This window comes from Otolemur garnettii, unplaced genomic scaffold, assembly GCF_000181295.1.
Source record: "Otolemur garnettii isolate 467f Iridium unplaced genomic scaffold, OtoGar3 scaffold00058, whole genome shotgun sequence".
NCBI lineage: Eukaryota > Metazoa > Chordata > Mammalia > Primates > Galagidae > Otolemur > Otolemur garnettii.
Window position 1 is genome coordinate 8,882,087 of NW_003852453.1, and position 18,253 is coordinate 8,900,339.

Sequence of the window (18,253 nt, forward strand, 5' to 3'; positions counted from 1 at the left end):
CATTATTGTTGTTTGGCGGGTCCGGGCTGGATTTGAACCCACCACCTTTGGTGTATGTGGCTGGCACCTTAGCTGTTTGAGCCATAGGCGCCAAGCCAATTAAGAATATCTTAATTCTTTTTTTTTGCAGTTTTTGGCCAGGGCCAGGTTTGAACATGCCACCTCTGGTATATGGGGCCAGCACCTTCTTCCTTTGAGCCACAGGAGCCGCCCATCTTAATTCTTTTTTCTATTTCAGACTTGCCAACCTTAGAAAACTAGCAGCAAACAAATATCCCGAGAATGTCAAAACCACAAAACATATAGATAATTGTTAGACTTCTCCTTTTAAAAAAGAAAGTTTAGGCTTGGCACTTGTTGCTCAGTGGTTAGGGCACTGGCCACATGCACCAGAGCTGGTGGGTTCAAACCCGGCCAGGGCCTGCCAAACAACAATGACAACAATAACCAAAAAATAGCCGGGCATTGTGGTAGGTGCCTATAGTCCCAGCTACTGGGAGGCTGAGGCAGGAGAATCACTTAAGCCCAAGAGTTTGAAGTTGCTGTGAGCTGCAACACCACAGCACTCTACCGAGGGTGACATAGTAAGACTCTGTCTCAAAAAAAAAATGAAGTTTAAGGGTTACAGTTATTTTAGAATTTGTAAATCCAGTGAAAATCAGAAAAACCCACACACAAAGAAAAATATGAAGTTTAAAGTTTAAGAAACATCTCTGGTTCAATTAACAATTCTAATCACAAAGAAACTAGCCAATTTCTCTAATATCTTAATTTTGAAGTTTATTTATAGATGTGCCTAAGAGATAGTTCATTTGCATTAAGAGAAAAAAGTATAAAAATCTCATTTATGCCCTTCATTTAGTCCTACTGGATATACGCGATGAGTCAGAGGAGGGGAGGCATAAAGGTTCAAATCCTGATCATGCAACTTTAGCGATGACCCTGCACAAGTAACTTAACAAATAAAACTTAACATCAGTTTCCTCAGCTGTGAAAATAATATCTTCCTAATAGAGTTGTTGTAAGGATCCAATAAGTTACTTCACATAAAGCATTCAGAACAGTACTGGCATATAATCGGTGCATATTTACATGTATTAACTCATTAAAAAATGTATTCAACTCTACTCAACAGATCGTGTCTATTTAATTAGTCTTTCAACACACGTCCTTAATTACAGGATTTCTCAATGCTTCTTCCTCTGTAACACATGGTTCTATCTAACCCCCAGTTTCCATCCTAAAGCCACCTGGGTTATGTGAAGTCTCATCTGATGCTGCATCTGACTGTGCTATCTTGCCCAAGGGTACTATAATTCTGAAGTGGCATTTCTTACCTCCGTTTCTGTCATTTCTGCTACAATCTCATCTTCTTTAAAAACTCGAATGTCAAAATCCTCAGAGCCAACAAGAAGCTGAATGGGGAAAAAATTACACACATTTAGTTTGGTGAGTGAAAACAGCAAAATTTCCCATATATAAAACAAAAAAAGGCACAATGCCTTGCATGCTATTACTGCCACTCAAGAGTTCCAATCCCCCAATAATTCAATGCTCAAGAAGGTTCTCTCTATGGAAGGATCAACAGATTCAGTCAGTAAAGAAAAAAGTAGCTATTATAGCTTTTAACCTGCCAAGTGGTTACACATCTTGCCAGAGGACATTTCTTCTCTGAGCACCTGAAAATGCTCCCTGGTTCAGTAACTCCCTCTGCCTGCAGATGGAAGCCCTGTTTCAAATACCAGAGCCCCAAGATCCATGGACAAGAGGGGCAAGTTAGTGCCAAACACAGGACTTCATACCTATTAATGACACAAGCAGCTAATTTCTACACTATTAGAATAATTTCAAAGGCTAAGAGCCAATCTCTAAAACTTTTAGATGTCCGAAAAAGTAGGCCAAAATTGAGACTACTTACAAATATGCTTTCAGAGTATCAGAAGCAATTTACAAAGCTGTGAATATGACTGAGGTCCCATCAACTGTTCTGCCCTCTCCGGTGTCTGTTTTTTATTTTAAATCATCCTGCCCCAAATGTCACCTCCTGTGACTTTGAAACACCATGGCCTTGATCTCTGTATTAGACAACACAAGTTATTTATTGTTCAAAAGAGAAGAAAAAGACAAATGAGGCCAGTTAGCTCATCATTTAGCAACTGAGCTCCAAAATCAGCCATGAGATGAAACACCTCCCTCAAAACTAATGTCACTGTCATGGGAAAAATTATTCAGCTGAACACACAAGAGAGAGATTTCTTCCCCCACGTACCTCTTTCTTCCCATCACCATCAAAGTCACACAAGGCCAAGGAATGAACATTGTCTCCAGTAACCTAAAAATAAAACCCAAGTCATTAATATGCCATCATTTTTTCACTTACTCCAGATATATAAGCTACATGAAGGAGATGATACAAGTGAGTATTATTCAAATTATTCATATCCTTTTTAATACTATTAAAAATAGTGTTCTATTTTGTTTTTTATTTTTCAGTACAGTCAGTGGTTAAAAAAAGACACAAAACAACATTAAAAGTAAAGTTGCTTAAGAGTACCAGAAAGAATAGTTTGTCCTCCATACCGTCCAAAAGAGATCATTTCCTTCCTGATCAAAACCTTGCAGGGCACAATTTCCTCCAATAATTGCAAGAGGAGAAGAAATGTCTCCCAGGGTTCCCAAAACAATGGCATTTGCCCCATCTGCTATCTAAAAGAAAAAACAGGCGCATTATCTCAGAGACAATGATGTGCAGGCATACTGAAGGTAATATGCATCCATACTTTTATTTGGACTCTCAAATTCCTCTGTCATCATTAGTGAGAAACACATGAACTCTGAAGAGAGCAGCCAGGGCTGTCCACTAAGAACTGCCACTGTGGCTTCTGCAAGGATGAGCAAGATCTAAGGTAAACTCAGGACCTTGGTTCTCATGCTAAGCTGCTACAATAAACTGCTAAGATAATTCCAGGCTTTCTGAAACTGCAGGTTCTAGAGGCCAAATTCTTGAGAATTCTGGGAAGATGGCCGACCAGTAGCAACCCTCAGCAGAGGCCCCAAACCAGAAGGACAAAAACTAGACAGAATTGGACTCTTTAAGTAGGAAAACTACAAAGATTATCTATACAGGAAAACAAAAGAATTCATAAGAAATTAAGAATATTAAATGGCCAGTCAATCAAAAAAATAAAGTTAAATGGTAAACAATGAACTATAGGGGGAAAAAAACACAATATGTAAGAAAAGGTTAATATTTTTTGTTAATAAAAAGTTTATAAAAGGCAAATAAATAAGAAAAGGGTAAACACCTCAAGCAAAAAAATAAAAGGAAAAGAAATTCACTAGAGAAGAACTACAAACAGCTAACATGAAAAATATTCATTCTCACAATACATCATTTCTTGCTTTTCAAAGTAGCAATGAAAAAAAGACAATAATATCCATTGTTTGTTAAAGTTGTTGTAAAACAGGCAGTCTCATATTCTGAGGTGGAGGTGGAAAATAGTAGTTTTTCTAGAGAGCAATTTAGCAATATCTATCTAAAATCTCATTTTTACTCAACAATAATTGACTCAAATATAGTTGAGTCCCTGTGATGCTAATTTTATGTATCAACTTGACTAGGCCACAGTACCCAAATATTTGACCAAATATTATCCTAAAGTTGCTGTGAGGATACTTTTTAGATGAGATTAACATTTCAATCAGTAGACTTTGAGTAAATCACATTACTTTCCATGATGTGGGTGGGCTTCATACAATAAGTTGAAGGTCTTAACAGCAAAAAGACTGACCTGCCCCAGGCAAGAAGGAATTCTCTTTCTGACAACCTTCAGAACCTTCAGGCTAGAGCTTTATCATCAAGTCCCCTGAGTCTCCCACCTACTCACCTACCATGCAGAGTTTAGACCCCTAGCCTCCACAAATCTTGTAAGCCAATTCCTTAAAATAAATCCTTTCCCCTCTTACATCCTATCAGATCTGTTTCTCTGGAGAACCCTAACTAATATACTCTTAAACTTGATTTCAGTCTTGAACAACACAGGAGGAGTTTCTTTGTAACCCTGAAATAGACAAAGATTTCTTAGAAAAAAAAAATAGCAACCATTAAAGAAAAAAACTGACCAGCTAAACTTCACCAAAACTGAACACTTTTGCTCATCAAGACATCTACCTACAGGAACAAGCCACATTTATCATTAAATCTGCAAAAGAACTTGTATCTAGTATATCTAAAAAATGACAACAAATCAGTAATAAAGAGATGTACTATCAATAAAAAACAAGCAAGAGACTTCCGACACTTCACAAAAGATGACACATAAATGGGCAATAAGCACAAGGTAAGGTGCTCTCTGTCACTGATCACCAGGGAAATGCAAAATCAAATGACAGTAAAGTACCAATTAGGCCTTCTAAATGTCTAAAATACCAAATCCTAACAAAGGATGTAGAGCAGCGGTTCTCAACCTGTGGGCCGTGAGCCACAGGAACTGTATTAAAGGGCACCAGCATTAGGAAGGTTGAGAACCACTGATGTAGAGGACCTGGAACTCTCATTGGTGCATGCTGTAAAATGATGCAGCTGCTTCGGAAAAAGAAACAGTCTTGCAGCCTCTGATAAAAGTTGTTTTTTTTTTTTTTTTTTTTAAACAGTCTCACTATGTCATCCTTAGTAGAGTGCCATGGAGTCACAGCTCACAGCAACCTCAAACTCTTGGGCCTAAGCAGATTCTCTTGCCTGAGCCTCCCAGATAGCTGGGACTACAAGCGCCTGCTACAATGCCTGGCTATTTTTTTGTTGCAGTTGTCATTGTTGTTTAGCAGGCCCGGGCTGGGTTCAAACCCACCAGCCAGGGTGTCTGTGGCCGGCACCCTATGCACTGAGCAACAGGCGCCGCCTTCTTATAAAGTTTTTATAAACTATACAGCTCAGTGATTCCACTCCTGGGTACCTACCTGAGATAAATTAATTCAAACATATGTCCACAAGAAGTCTTGTACAAAAATGTTTATACCAATTTTATTCATAATTAACAAAAACTGAAACCAACCCAAAACATCCACTTGTCTATCATCAAGAGAAGCAATATCTAGTGTGATATACTTACCCAACTGAATATACCCTCAGTTACTCAGCAACCAAATATAACAATATGCATGATTCTCATAGACAATATATTGAGTAAAAGAAGTCAGACATCAAAGAGTACATTCTATACAGTTCTATTTGTATGGAGCTCAAAATGGGAAAAGCTAATCTAAGCTGACAGAAATCAGAACAATGATTGTCTATGGAAAATGGAAACGAACTAGAATGGGACACAGTATTTTCTGAAGTGATGAAAATGCTCTGTATTTTTGTTGAGGTTGTTAGTTACATGGATCAAAACTCAGTGAATTGTACACTTAAAGTTTGTATATCTTACTATACATATAATACATTTTACCTCAATAAAAAATATTTTTAGGCTTAGCGCCTATAGCACAGTGGTTATGGCACCAGTCACATACACTAAAGCTGGCGGGTTTGAACCTGGCCTGGGCCAGCTAAACAACAATGACAACTGCAACAAAAAATATCCGAGTGTTGTGGCAGGCACCTGTAGTCCCAGCTACTTGGGAGGCTGAAGCAAGAGATCACTTAAGCCCAAGAGTTTGAGGTTGCTGTGAGCTGTGATGCCACAGCACTCTGAGGGAGACATAGTAAAACTCCGTCTCAAAAATAAAATAAAATAAAAAATATTTTTAAAAAGTATTTGCAGTTCTAGGAACTTATCCTTGGGGAATAATCAGAGAAGTGGGCAAAGATATGCTTATTAAAGTATCAACTATAATAGATTAACAATGGAAATAACATAAATGTTCAAAACTGTGAAACTGGTTATATAAATTATGATATATTAACACAATGAAATACTATAGAACCAATAGTTTTTATCCATGATATAAAAATGTTCACAATAAATTACTGAATAAAAAGGCCACATGTAATAGCCAGAGAGTGGAATGTCTATTAATAGATAAATAAAATGTGATATATATATATACACAATGGAATATTAGCCATAAAAAGGAATGAATTACTGACACATGTTACAACATAAAACAACTTGAAAATATTATACTAAGAAAATAACAGTCACAAAAACACACATATATATGATTCTGTATTTATGATATGTTCAGAGTATGTAAACCTATGGAGACAGAAAATAAATTACTGGTTGTCTAAGGTTAAGGAGGTTAAACCTATTTAAACCTATTATGGGGGAGGAAGTAAAAGGCTTTGTGTGTGTGTATGTGTATGTGTGTGTGTATGATACCATTTTATAAAAAAAATTACTCTTTTATAATTGGTAAAACATCTGGATAAATAAATTTAAGGGTTAAGTGTTAGTTCCAGATGAAGAAATTATGGGTAATTTTTTTTCTTTTTGCTTCCCTATCTTATAATAAATATGTATTAAAGTTACAGTCGCCTATAAATGGCAGGCTACAGAAAGGACTTCTCCTACAAACTACTATATATACTAAACTTCAATGCAAGGCCACCAAAAGATCTGGTTGCTGGATTCCCAGCTCTTGGCTCAAATCTCTATAGATCTTAACAGATGGTGGAATCACAGATATACCTCCCAGAGATAAGCCAGACAGTCATCAAGTGGTTACCAACCTTGACCAAACAAATAAGTTCCAAGTGCACAAAGCAGATGCAAATGGCAAACTCTCCTTGCTGTCTGACTACACCGTAACAGCCACACAGTTAACAAACCCACATAAATGCCTGATCTCTTTTAGGCATAACAAGCCAATAGACATTAAAAAGCCAATGGGGATTTTATGGTTATGAAGAGTTATACTTGCCTCTCTGTAGAATAAATCTGAATTATTGTAGACATCATAAGCCAAAAGATTAGTCTGTGTCCCCACTAGAAGAGCATCATAGCCAAGCTCGGGGTTCAATACCCCTGCAGTCAGGCAGCTGACTGCCTGGTTAATGTTGAGAAGAGAAACATCAGACTCCAGAGGACTCTGGAAGACCCTGGATGTACTGAAATGCTGGCCTCGTGTATGAGGATTGTGAATAAAAACCTAAAACAAAAACAGTTAATTATACTCCCTTAAAATGTCAAACATGGAAGATTAATATCATATTTTTTAAAGAACCACATTAACAGATTAACAACATTAACACTTTAATCTACAAAACTTAAAACATTTATATAGTTCTATGCATGGCCAACCTTCAGTCATTATAAACTACGGAAATTCAGTGGTATTAAAATATGGGGAAATGTTCATATCTTTAAAAAGCTCCATGATAGAACAATGTATTTTTAAAAAGGATAGAAAACATTGGACTAGAGAGCCCATAAGCCCTCCTAGTTCTAAAATGTGTTAATTTTAAATAAATACTTTATCTCTTTGGTATAAATCAATATGGGATTAATTTTAGAGTATTAGCTACCCAAGGCAGCTAATTCAACAAAAAATAATTTTCAAAAGAATTGACTATAAACATATAGAAAAGGTGTACAGGTACTGAATATTACTTTCATGTTCTCATTTGTGTGATACACATACCCTACCACATGCTTTAATAAACACTCTTTGCATTTGTTTTGTTTTGTTTTTTGAGACAGAGTCTCAAGCTGTGGCCCTAGATAGAGTGCCGTGGTGTCACAGCTCACAGCAACCTCAAACTCTTGGGCTTAAGCGATTCTCTTGCCTCAGCTTCCCAAGTAGCTGGGACTATAGGCACCCACCACAATGCCCAGCTGTTTTTTAGTGGCAGTTGTCAGTGTTGTCTGGCAGGCCCGGGCCAGGCTCAAACCCACCAGCCTCGGTGTATGTGGCTGGCACCCTGCTCACCGAGCCCACTAATTGCATTTGATCCTCCCCCTGGTTTACAGATGAGGTCAGAGGAGAAAGGGCCCCTTCCCAAGGTCTTGAGTCTAGGAAAAGACAGAGCTAAGACCAGAAGCCTGCTATGCTGCAGACTCTAAGCTCTAGCTACCATCTTACACTCTGGTTTTATAACAGTCCTGAGCAAAAGAACTCTTACAGAGTTTCCCAGTCTAAGAAAGAACAGGAGGGGCAATAACTTAATGGGCTCCATATTTATTGTTATTGGAATACAAAGTTTGTGATTTTTTTTATTTTTAAATATTACCGGGTGCAAATGTTTTTGGTTATATGGGTTCCTCTTGTAATACTTGAATCAGGGTTGTAAGTGGGCCCATCACCCAGAAAGTGTTCATTGTACTTGTTAGGTAGGTTTTTGCTGGTCCCCGCCTCAAAGTTTGTGATTTTTGCCAAAAGCAGCAAGGGTCCCAGGAGTCAGACTTCTCCCCAGTTCGCCTCCTGCTGTTCTCCGCACACAGAGAGTCACCAAGGAGGATGTGCCTCTCCCTTCAGGCAAGAAAAAAGCCAACCTCAGGCACATGACAATTAATGAGGACCCTGGGCTAAGAGCATAACACCACCATACTACTTAATGAGAATGAATCATGACCTTTTACTTATACTTCCCAAGGATATCACTTAACACGAATCACGGGTGGAAAATGTCTTGAAAATATAAATCATTACACAAACGCTAGTTTAGGAACATACACTCTGATTACATTTGCATTACTTTCCAGTTGAGTGGCCTCAGGTGCTGCATTGAACTTCTCTGAAACTTATTTTTGTTAAACAGGCCCAGGCAGTTTGAACCTGTCACACTTGGTGCACAGGTCCAGCACTCTAACCACTGCGCCTTTAACTCTCTTATTTCTAATCAGTGAAGTTGGCGACATAAAAAGAAAATACCAGCTAACAATTAGTGACCACTTCTTACATGCCAAGATCTTTACATACGTTGACTTATTTAATCCTCACCCTATGTGTGAGGTACTATTTTTAAGTACCTTCCCCAAGGTCATGAAATTAGTAGGTACTAGGGGCAGGATCCACCAAATATGTGCTAGGTTACTGCCCTTGGCCTTGTAGCAAATAAGCTGAGATAATTAGTGTATTAATGTAAGACTTTGTATGTGTTAGAAGCTATTACTCTTGGTGTCACTGTGTTCCACACATTTGGATGTGCCTCCATCCACCCAGAATTTTACCTGAAAAGCAGACACTCCAACTACATCTCTGAATCCACAAAATGTAGTATAAACGAAGTATTTAGTCTAAGTCTGGTGAATGCTGAATATCTTTTTTGTCTCCGTGAAATACGCCTTGCACAGTACCGGGCACACAGTACTTAGTGAATAAAGTAAAGGGAAAGCCCATAATGTACGTGAACAAGGGTCAGAAGTGCAATCTGTTAATTCAATTTAGGTGTGTTTTTCCCCCCGTACAGCAGTGTGAGAGAATGGAAGGAGTTTCAAGTGACAGGCAGAGAGGCCTATTACTGTCTATTACTACTAGCCCTGACTTCCTTTCTGGAGGATTCGCTTCCCTAAGCTCCCTAACAATAGAACTAGGACTCCCAACACCCTCTGACTACCTGCTCAAAAAAGATGTCCCTGGCTGGGCGCGGTGGCTCACGCCTGTAATCCTAGCACTTTGGGTGTCCGAAGAGAGAGAATCGCTTAAGGCCAGGAGCTCAATTCCAGCCTGGACAACATAGCGAAACCCTGTCTCTATAAAAAAATAAAAAGAAAGAAAGAAAAAGCCGGCGTGGCGGCCTGGGGCCTGCAGTCCTACGTACTCAGGGGGCTGAGCCAAGAGGATCGCTTAAGCTGGGCAGTTCCAGACTGCAGTGGGCTGTGATCACGCCACTGCACTTAAGCATGGATGACAGAAGGAGACTCTGTCTCAAAACAAAAGCAAAGCTGTTCCTGGAAGACCCCATTATTCTTCGTAGGAAGGAGAGCTACCCAGAGACCGCCAAGCAGTTGCCCGGCAACACCGGCTGGGGGCGGGGTCGGAGGCGGGGGCGGGGTCGAGGGGCGCTGCCCACGGAGGTCCGCGGGTTCCAGGGGCCCCGGCTCAGTGCGAGTGGGAACCGTTACCTTGCCCGCTTGGGTGGCGGCCGCCAAGCACGGGTGAGTCCCGTCGTAGCGCCCTATGGCCACCATGCGGGGGCTGATTTTGTGGCGCAGTTTCAGGGTGAACACGGGCAGCAGCATGATGGCGGCGGCTTAGGGAAGGAAGGCTGACGACCCGAGGCGGGCGCAGCGGAGCCGGCCTGGGCAGCCACGACGAGAAACTCGAGGACAAGACCTGCCCAGCCCCAGCCGCCTCCAGCTGGGCGCAAAAGACCCCAGGCCGACTCTAGGTGCCGCTGGCTCCTTCTGCGGTTGCGCAGACCCGTCCATCCTTTTCTGCGGCTGCGTGGTCGCGTTTCACCGCTTTCTGCGACTGCGCGGTTGGGCCTCGACGTGGCCGAGGCTGCTGTTACCTGCTGGTGATGGAGTTTTGTGTTTTGCTGCTGTAACTTACCCGGGTTAACTTCAACTCCACCGCTGTGGCTGCTGGGCGTATTTGAGCCAGTGCACCTCCGGAATTTCCCCTTCTAGCACCACACGCGGTCTGCATCCCTGCAGGCTCCACGCACTGTTACCCCAATCCGGAGGGCCATTAATTCAAGAAGTAACTTAATGAGTGCCTATTCTGTCCCATGCTTGAGCCATTACGTCGAGTCAAACCATGGCAGTTAGTTACCTGCACTAAGTATATCAATCCTCTCAAAAGAAAAATAAAAAACATGCTTTGACTCAACGTTTGAATAGGGCCCCTTGTAAGACTTCCTATGTATTTTTAAATACAAACATGTAAAATTTAAAAGTTGTGAGCATTCATTGACTAGTACTTCTCTTTTCAGGGTCTATTGTATGTGTCAGGCACAGTTCTAGAGCAACTAAAGACAAATCACTGCTCTCCTGCAACTGACATACTAGTCAAGGGAGACAAGCACTAAAAAAATAAATGTACACGTCATTTGGTAGCAAGCACCATAGAGAAAATGAGAAGGAAGAGTCGATGGAGGTTTGGAGGATATATTTTTAAATAGGTGGAACAAACCCACAAGAAAGTGACATTTAGGCAAGGACTTGAAGGGAGTGAGAGCCAGCCCAGACGGAGAGTGTTTCAGCAAAGGAAATTCAGGTCAAAGGCCCGGAGGGATCCCTCTGGCTGCTTTCTGGAAATAGACGTTTAGTAAGGAGTGATAAGATGAGCAAGTACCACCAGAGGTGACTCAGAAGGAGCAGAGAGTGAGGAAGCAGAAGTAGGCGAGTATCGTGTCCTGAAAGCTAAGGGAAGAGAAGGTGTCCAGGAGGCAGAAAATAACAACTGGGTCAGATGCTGCAGGACTTACAGATGAGTTCTGAAATTTTTTTTTTTTTTTTGAGAAAGAATCTTACTATGTCACCCTCAGTAGAATGCAGTGCGTCACAGCTCACAGCAACCTCAAACTCTTGGGCTTAAGGGATTCTCTTGCCTCACCCTCCCAAGTTGCTGGGACTATAGGCACCCGCCACAGCACCCAGCTATTTTTTTGTAGTTGCAGTTGTCACTTTTGTTTGGCAGGCCCAGGCTGGGTTCAAACCTGCCAGCCCCAGTGTATGTGGCCAGCGCCCTAGGCACTGAGCTACAGGTGCTGAGCCGAGTTCTGGAATATTCTTTTTTTTTTTTTTTTTTTTTGAGACGGAGCCTCAAGCTATCCCCCTGGGTAGAGTGCCATGGCATCACGCTCACAGCAACCTCCAACTCCTGGGCTCAAGCGAGTCTCCTGCCTCAGCCTCCCAAGTAGCTGGGACTACAGGCGCCCGCCACAATGCCCAGCCATTTTTTGGTTGCAGCCATCATTGTTGTTTGGCAGGCCCAGGCTGGGGATTCGAACCCGCCACCTCAGGTGTATGTGGCTGGCACCTTAGCCACTTGAGCCACAGGCGCCGAGCCATGGAATATTCTTGATATTTGCATTTTGTAAACTACAGTTGTACAAATGAGTATCTTTTTTCAAACCTGTTGGTGTGTCTGTGACTACTCATAAACTCTTTTGGAGATAATGCCAAAAGACTAGAGGGTGTTGATGGAATGTAAGGCCTGAACCAGTGACCCTCCAGGCCCCCTCTAGTAAACAACACCTCTGAGATCACCCAGTCCCTTTCTGCTCCATCCTCATTCCCTCTTATGTCACTTGTGTAGATTCCACATCCTGTAGCAGCTCCCTGATCAACCCTGGCATAGAGATTGCTCTGGGTCCTTCTGCCCTTGTCTATCAGAACTTACTTAATTTTGTGAAGTCATTTCTCTTTAGCTCCCAGATGGTCTGCACTAAGTCATCAGCTCCCTGAACTCACTCTGCTGTGCTAATAGCTGATCACAGTTTGATAGGCCGTGTCTTCCAAGAACAACTTGAAAGGAATGAATCTCTAATGGAGATCATTCCAGGACTTTGATTTTTTTTTTCCGATAAACATTTATTGAGCTTCTCTATATTCCAGACAGTGAGTGGAGCATGGGATGGGGGCTTAGGCTGTGCCTGCCACCGGCCATTCCCTCTCATTGTTCTCACCTTGAGTTTGCAAAATATTCCCACTAGAGGGTGTACAGGTGTAAAAAACGGAGATAGGCACCTGAAGATGTGATTAAAACCTGGAAGGAGGCTGGGTGAGGGGGCTGCAGTGCTCACCCCTGAGGAGAGGAGTTGGACAGAGAGGCCATCTGAAAGACCTCTGCCCTTTTCTTTATGCACTGTCGTATTTGCTGGGTTTTTTGTTTGTTTGTTTGTTTTGTTTTTTGAGACAGAGTTTCACTTTGTTACCCTTGGGAGAGTGCCATGGCATCATAGCTCACATCAACCTCAAGCTCTTGGGCTCAAGTGATTCTCTTGCCTCAGCCTCCCCAGGTGCTCACCACAGTGCCCAACTATTTTTAGAGACAGGGTCTCAATCTTGCTCAGGCTGGTCTCGAACCTGTGAGCTCAGGTAATCCACCTGCCTCGGACTCCCAGAGTGCTAGGAGTACAGGAGTGAGCCACTGCACCTGGCTGTATTTGTGTTTTTGCAATGAGCTTGTTTTACCTTTTTTTTTTTTTTTTGTCTTTTTTGAGACAGAGTCTCACTTTATCACCTGGAGTAGAGTACAGAGTGTCATAACTTATAGCAATCTCAAACTCTTGGGCTCAAGTGATCGTCTTGCCTCAGCCTCCCAAATAGCTGGGACTACAGGCGCCCACCACAACACCTAGCTAATTTTTCTGTTTTTTAGTACAGATGGGATCTCACTCTTGCTGGTCTTGAACGCCCCAGCTCAACCAATCCTCCCTCCTCAGCCTCCCAAACCGCTAATGCAGCGGTTCTCAACCTGTGGGTCACAACCCACAGGAACTGTATTAAAGGGTTGCGGCATTGGGAAGGTTGAGAGCCACTGTGCTAGGGTTACAGGTGTGAGTCACCACGCCTGGCCTCTTGTTTTACTTTTATAATTAAAAAAACCTTTAAAGTAGTGATGTGAAGATGAAGGGTTGTCTGTGGATTTCAGGGATGCAAATTCATAGCCTCTCCCCACCCCAATTGTCCCAGAAACTGGCCTATTTAAGGACCCCAGTCTCAGGGTTCCCCAAACTCTTTAAAGGGACTGGCTATTAGGACCCTCCCCAATTCACAGAGGGGCAGGGGCCTGGAGACCCCCGGAGCAGAGCAGACTGTACAGGGCTGGGCTCCGTAAGCAGTTTCCTCCTGGCTTCCTTTCAGGAGCAGTCCTCCCAGGCTCCTGCTCTACCATCTTTTATCGCCGGATCCCCATTTTAGATCCTGGTAACTCTAATGTGTCTGCTGCGGGCCACGGGAGCGAGGCTGTCCACGTTGGTCTCTTCTGTCAGCCCGTTTCACACATGCGAGAAATGAAGAAAGGAGGATCTTATGTTCAAAGTCACATATGAAAAACAAACAGCCACCTCCAGTCAATAGACAGGGAGGAAAGCAAGCTAACAGTAATAATAATAAAAAAAAATAACTAACATGTTTTGTGCACTTGCTACATGCCAGACTGCGAAACTCTTTACTTGTATTATTATATCAGTTAATCCACACAATTACCCTATAAAATAGGTAATAGTATTATCCCCATTTACAGATGCAGAAACTAATTTCAACCCCCAATTCCCTTGACCCCCCGTGCCTCCTACTGAACTGGTAGGAAACGCCGAGGAAGTCCCTGTTAGTTACCCCTGTTCTTTACCTCAGAGACCCATCAGAACCAGGGAGACCTAGTAGGGCCAGAAAGAGGCGGAGAGTCCCTGACCTCCAGTCTCTCATGGTTGCTGCAAGCAGCCCTGCATCACCCAACCAACCAATATCATTGTCTAAGCTCCCAGGAGCCTCTTGTATGGGGACTTTCTGATACTTTTATGGACTTAACACTCCCAAGCATTTCAGTACCAGGGTCCTATATCCCTCAGAGAAGCATGTGGCCCCCCTCTCAGGGCTCTTGACTCATTCCCAAGTGATACCAGGTTCCCCAATGTTTCCTAGATGCTTGTAGATTAAGTCTGTGGATAATCTCAGGAACAGATACTGAGGTTTAGACTAAGTGAGAAAGCATTAAAATTGGATCACTTGGGGCTCAGCACCTGTAGCTAAGTGGTTAGGGTGCTAGCCACATACACCGAGGCAGGCAGGTTCAAACCTGGCCCAGGTCTGCTAAACAGTGATGACAACTGTAACAACAACAACAAAAATAGCTGGGCGTTCTGGCAGGTGACTATAGTCTCAGCTACTTGGGAGGCTGAGGCAAGAGAACCACTGCCACATAGTTACCATTCAATAAAAAAAAAAAATAATAAGAGAACCACTGCCCAAGAGTTTATAATTACTGTGAGCTGTAATGCCACAACACTCTACTGAGGGTGACATAGTGAGACTGTCTCAAAAAAATAAATAAAAATTAAAAATGAAATAAAATCGAATCACTTGGGAGGCCCTCCCATACAGGTAAAGGAGCTGTTTCTAAAGCTCCCTCCCTATTGAGTTTTTGAAATTATACTCTGGTTATGCTCCATTCACCTTTTCAGACCCCTTTATCCCTCCTCGACCCTGGTCTATGCCCTAGGAGGCTGACATCTGCAGACTCTGTCACCCAAGGAAAATTAGAGGATGGGAAGAGAGAGGGGTCAGAATCCTGATTCCTCCCTCGCTGCTGGGTGTAACTTTGGCTGTGGTCGCGTTCTCCTCCTACTGAAGGAGCTTCTACTGAGAAGTTCCTCATCATCCACTACCACTTTCCCTGGGCTCTGGTCTGTTACTCCTGCAGGCCTGGGATGGCAACAGCTTCCCACTGTGCTAATTTCCAGGGTGCCGCATTCTCCTCCTGGGTTTCTCTTACCCCTGTCCGCATTTCTGTAAATTGTCCCTTCATTAAACTCTCATCCTGTTGGAAGGTAGCAGGATATTCTGCCCCGAATATGCTACATTGGCATTGAATTATTTTGAACTGGCTGGGCGCCTATAGCTCAACCGGCTAAGGCGCCAGCCACATACACCTAAGGTGGCGGGTTTGAATCCCCGGCCCGGACCCGCCAAACAACAATGACGGCTGCAACCAAAAAATAGCCAGGCGTTGTGGCGGGCGCCTGTAGTCCCAGCTACTTGGGAGGCGGAGGCAGGAGACTCGCTTGAGCCCAGGAGTTGGAGGTTGCTGTGAGCTGTAATGCCACGGCACTCTACCCAGGGGGACAGCTTGAGGCTCTGTCTCAAAAAAAAAAAAAAAAAAAGAATTATTTTGAGCTGAGGGCAATTGAGGAGCAGCAAATTTAAGAAAAGCTTTCTGCTTGCTCACTGTTTACCTAAAGTGGGACATAAACTTAATGATACACAGGTGTCCCTCTTCCCCTCTTTAACAGGAAGGACAAGGATTGATCAATAGAGATCAATTAAAGATGCCTTTAGACCAGTGGTTCTCAACCTTCCTAATGCCTGAATTTATTCTCATTGTTATAAAGGGGTTGCGACCCACAGGTTGAAAACCACCGCTTTAGACCATTATTAGACTTTTTTTTTTTTTCAGTTTTTGGCTGGGGCCATGTTTCAACCCACCACCCCCGGTATATGGGACCGATGCCCTACTCCTTGAGCAATAGTTGCCACCTATTATTAGACTCTTATCAACTTGGAGATAATGCCAAAGAAATCTACACAACAAACTTTACTAACTCGCCTTTGTCTACCTTTAGTTTCCCATATTTTTGCCTTCCCACAATTTGCTGCCCCCCGATACTCAAGGTCCTTTTCCTTGGTTTTGCCACTTCTCTAAAAATGTATTGTTTTTGGTCGACGATGCTATTTCAGCTGGAGTTCTATGCCACCTCTTTGAGAATTACTCATTCCCTGGGTATCCCCCATGTATATATGAGCTATACATGTTAATAAACTTTTGTTTAACTCTCGCTAATCTGTCTTTTGTTACAGGAATCCCAACTAAGAACTCAGAAAGCTAGAGAGAAAAATTGTTTTTCCTGCCCTACCCTGTAAACACACTGCATTCTTTCCTTTCTGTTGGAAACTTACTGATACATAGACCGTGCTTTGAACTTAGCTTGGGGGAAGGAGGTTCTACTTGACAAAGCATCAGTGTTTCCTGGGAGGGTCATGTGGCTTCAACACACCTCCACCTCTGCCCCAGAATGACATGGTCATCCATCTTTTTACCTTCTCTCCTTGTCCAAATCCTTGCCCAATCCCAACAGCCTCCTCCCAACTATCTCTTAACTTCCACTTTGCCTTCACATAGCAGTCAAATGTCTTCACCTAAAAAAAATATTATATCTTTTGCAAGATATTATCATCGGAGGAAACTTGGTCAAGGTACACGGGAGCTCTGTATTATTTCTTATGACTAACTGCAAATCCACTATTATCTTAAAATAAGAAGTTCAAGTTTTAAAAGCTCAAAGGTGAAAACAGAGAAAGATCAGAGAACAGCATGAAAATACTATGAAAAATGGCGGTGCCCGTAGCTCAGAGGTTGCTGTGAGCTGAGATGCCACAGCACTCTACTGAGGGTGACATAGTGAGACTCTGTCCCCACCCACCCCCCAAAAATACTATGAAAAAATACAGAAAGAAAGCATGACGATGAGATCACTCTGCTGGGGAAGGGAGAGGAACGGCTATTATAACCCCAGGTACTCAGGCAGCTGAAACTCAGCTTTAGACGTATCCAAAACAGGCAGTGCACAATTTCAGTAGCAAGGGGCTTCTTCAATAACAACTTTCAGGAGCTTTCAGGAATTTTGTTGTGAGAGACTGAAAAATGAAGTACACACTCACCAGTATCCACCCTGCCCTGTGCTGGTTTCATAAATGTGAAAATTTTTAAAGACCATTCATTAAATTATTTTTGGAAGAAGTTCAAAGTACAGTAAGTATATTCTTTTTTTAATTCTTTTCTTTTTTTGATCAACATAATTTAAATGTTCCAGGGAAGTGTAACTATAGGTTCAAGTGTGCCGTGAGATAAAAAAAGGTTGAAAAACACTGGTCCAGAGCGATGCCCCCCAAAGTAATAGCCTTGACCCGTGCAGCTATTGAGAACTTGAAATGTGGCTCATGCAAATTGAGATGTGCTATAAGTACAAAATGCACACTAGATCTTGAAAAATTAATATAATTTTTAAAGAATATCTGATTTATTTTTCTATTGATTATATTTTGAAACAGTAATATTCTGGCTATATTGAGTTAAATAAAATATATTTTTTAAGATTTTTTCTTTCAATGAGAAAAGGCCTGATATGAAAAAGTTTTCAACACTTTCTGAGGAAACCAAAGACACTCTGACAATATTTTTTTCCCTATTAGATCATTTTCAGCAACATACAAATATGCTGTTGTTTTCCCCATCTTAAAAGGAAAAGCTTTCTCTATAAATAAGTAATTGAATAAATAATTTCAGATAAGAGATACTCCTCCCTCCAGGAGGTGGATTTAACACCCCCTTTATTGATGGGCTAGGCTTTATGACTTGATTCCAAAAAGCAGAATATAGGCTTGGCTCCAGTAGCTCAGTGAGTAGGGCATCAGCCATATACATTGAGGCTGGCAGGTTCGAGCCTGGCCCGGGCCTGCTAAACAACAATGACAACTGCAACAGAAAAATAGCCGGGTGTTGTGGTGGGCACCTATGGTCTCGGCTACTCAGGAGGCTGAGACAAGATAATCGCTTAAGCCCAAGAGTTTGAGGTTGCTGTGAGCTGTGACAAAACAGCACTCTAGCAAGGGTAACATAGTGAGACTCTGTCTCAAAAAAAATG

General features: G+C 42.2%; 1 protein-coding gene across 1 annotated transcript in view; it reads right to left on the reverse strand.

Annotated features, from left to right (window-relative positions):
* BBS2 (Bardet-Biedl syndrome 2) overlaps positions 1–10,334 on the reverse strand; it is a 27,877-nt gene extending 17,543 nt beyond the window's left edge. Inside the window, exons 1-5 of the mRNA XM_023514763.1 lie at positions 10,008–10,334; positions 6,865–7,092; positions 2,581–2,706; positions 2,270–2,332; positions 1,338–1,415 (exon numbers count right to left, since the gene is read on the reverse strand). Of these exons, the coding sequence (XP_023370531.1) occupies positions 1,338–1,415; positions 2,270–2,332; positions 2,581–2,706; positions 6,865–7,092; positions 10,008–10,124 (612 nt within the window). The 5' untranslated portion in view covers positions 10,125–10,334. The remainder of the gene's footprint in view (positions 1–1,337; positions 1,416–2,269; positions 2,333–2,580; positions 2,707–6,864; positions 7,093–10,007) is intronic.
* Positions 10,335–18,253: the final 7,919 nt, after the last annotated feature.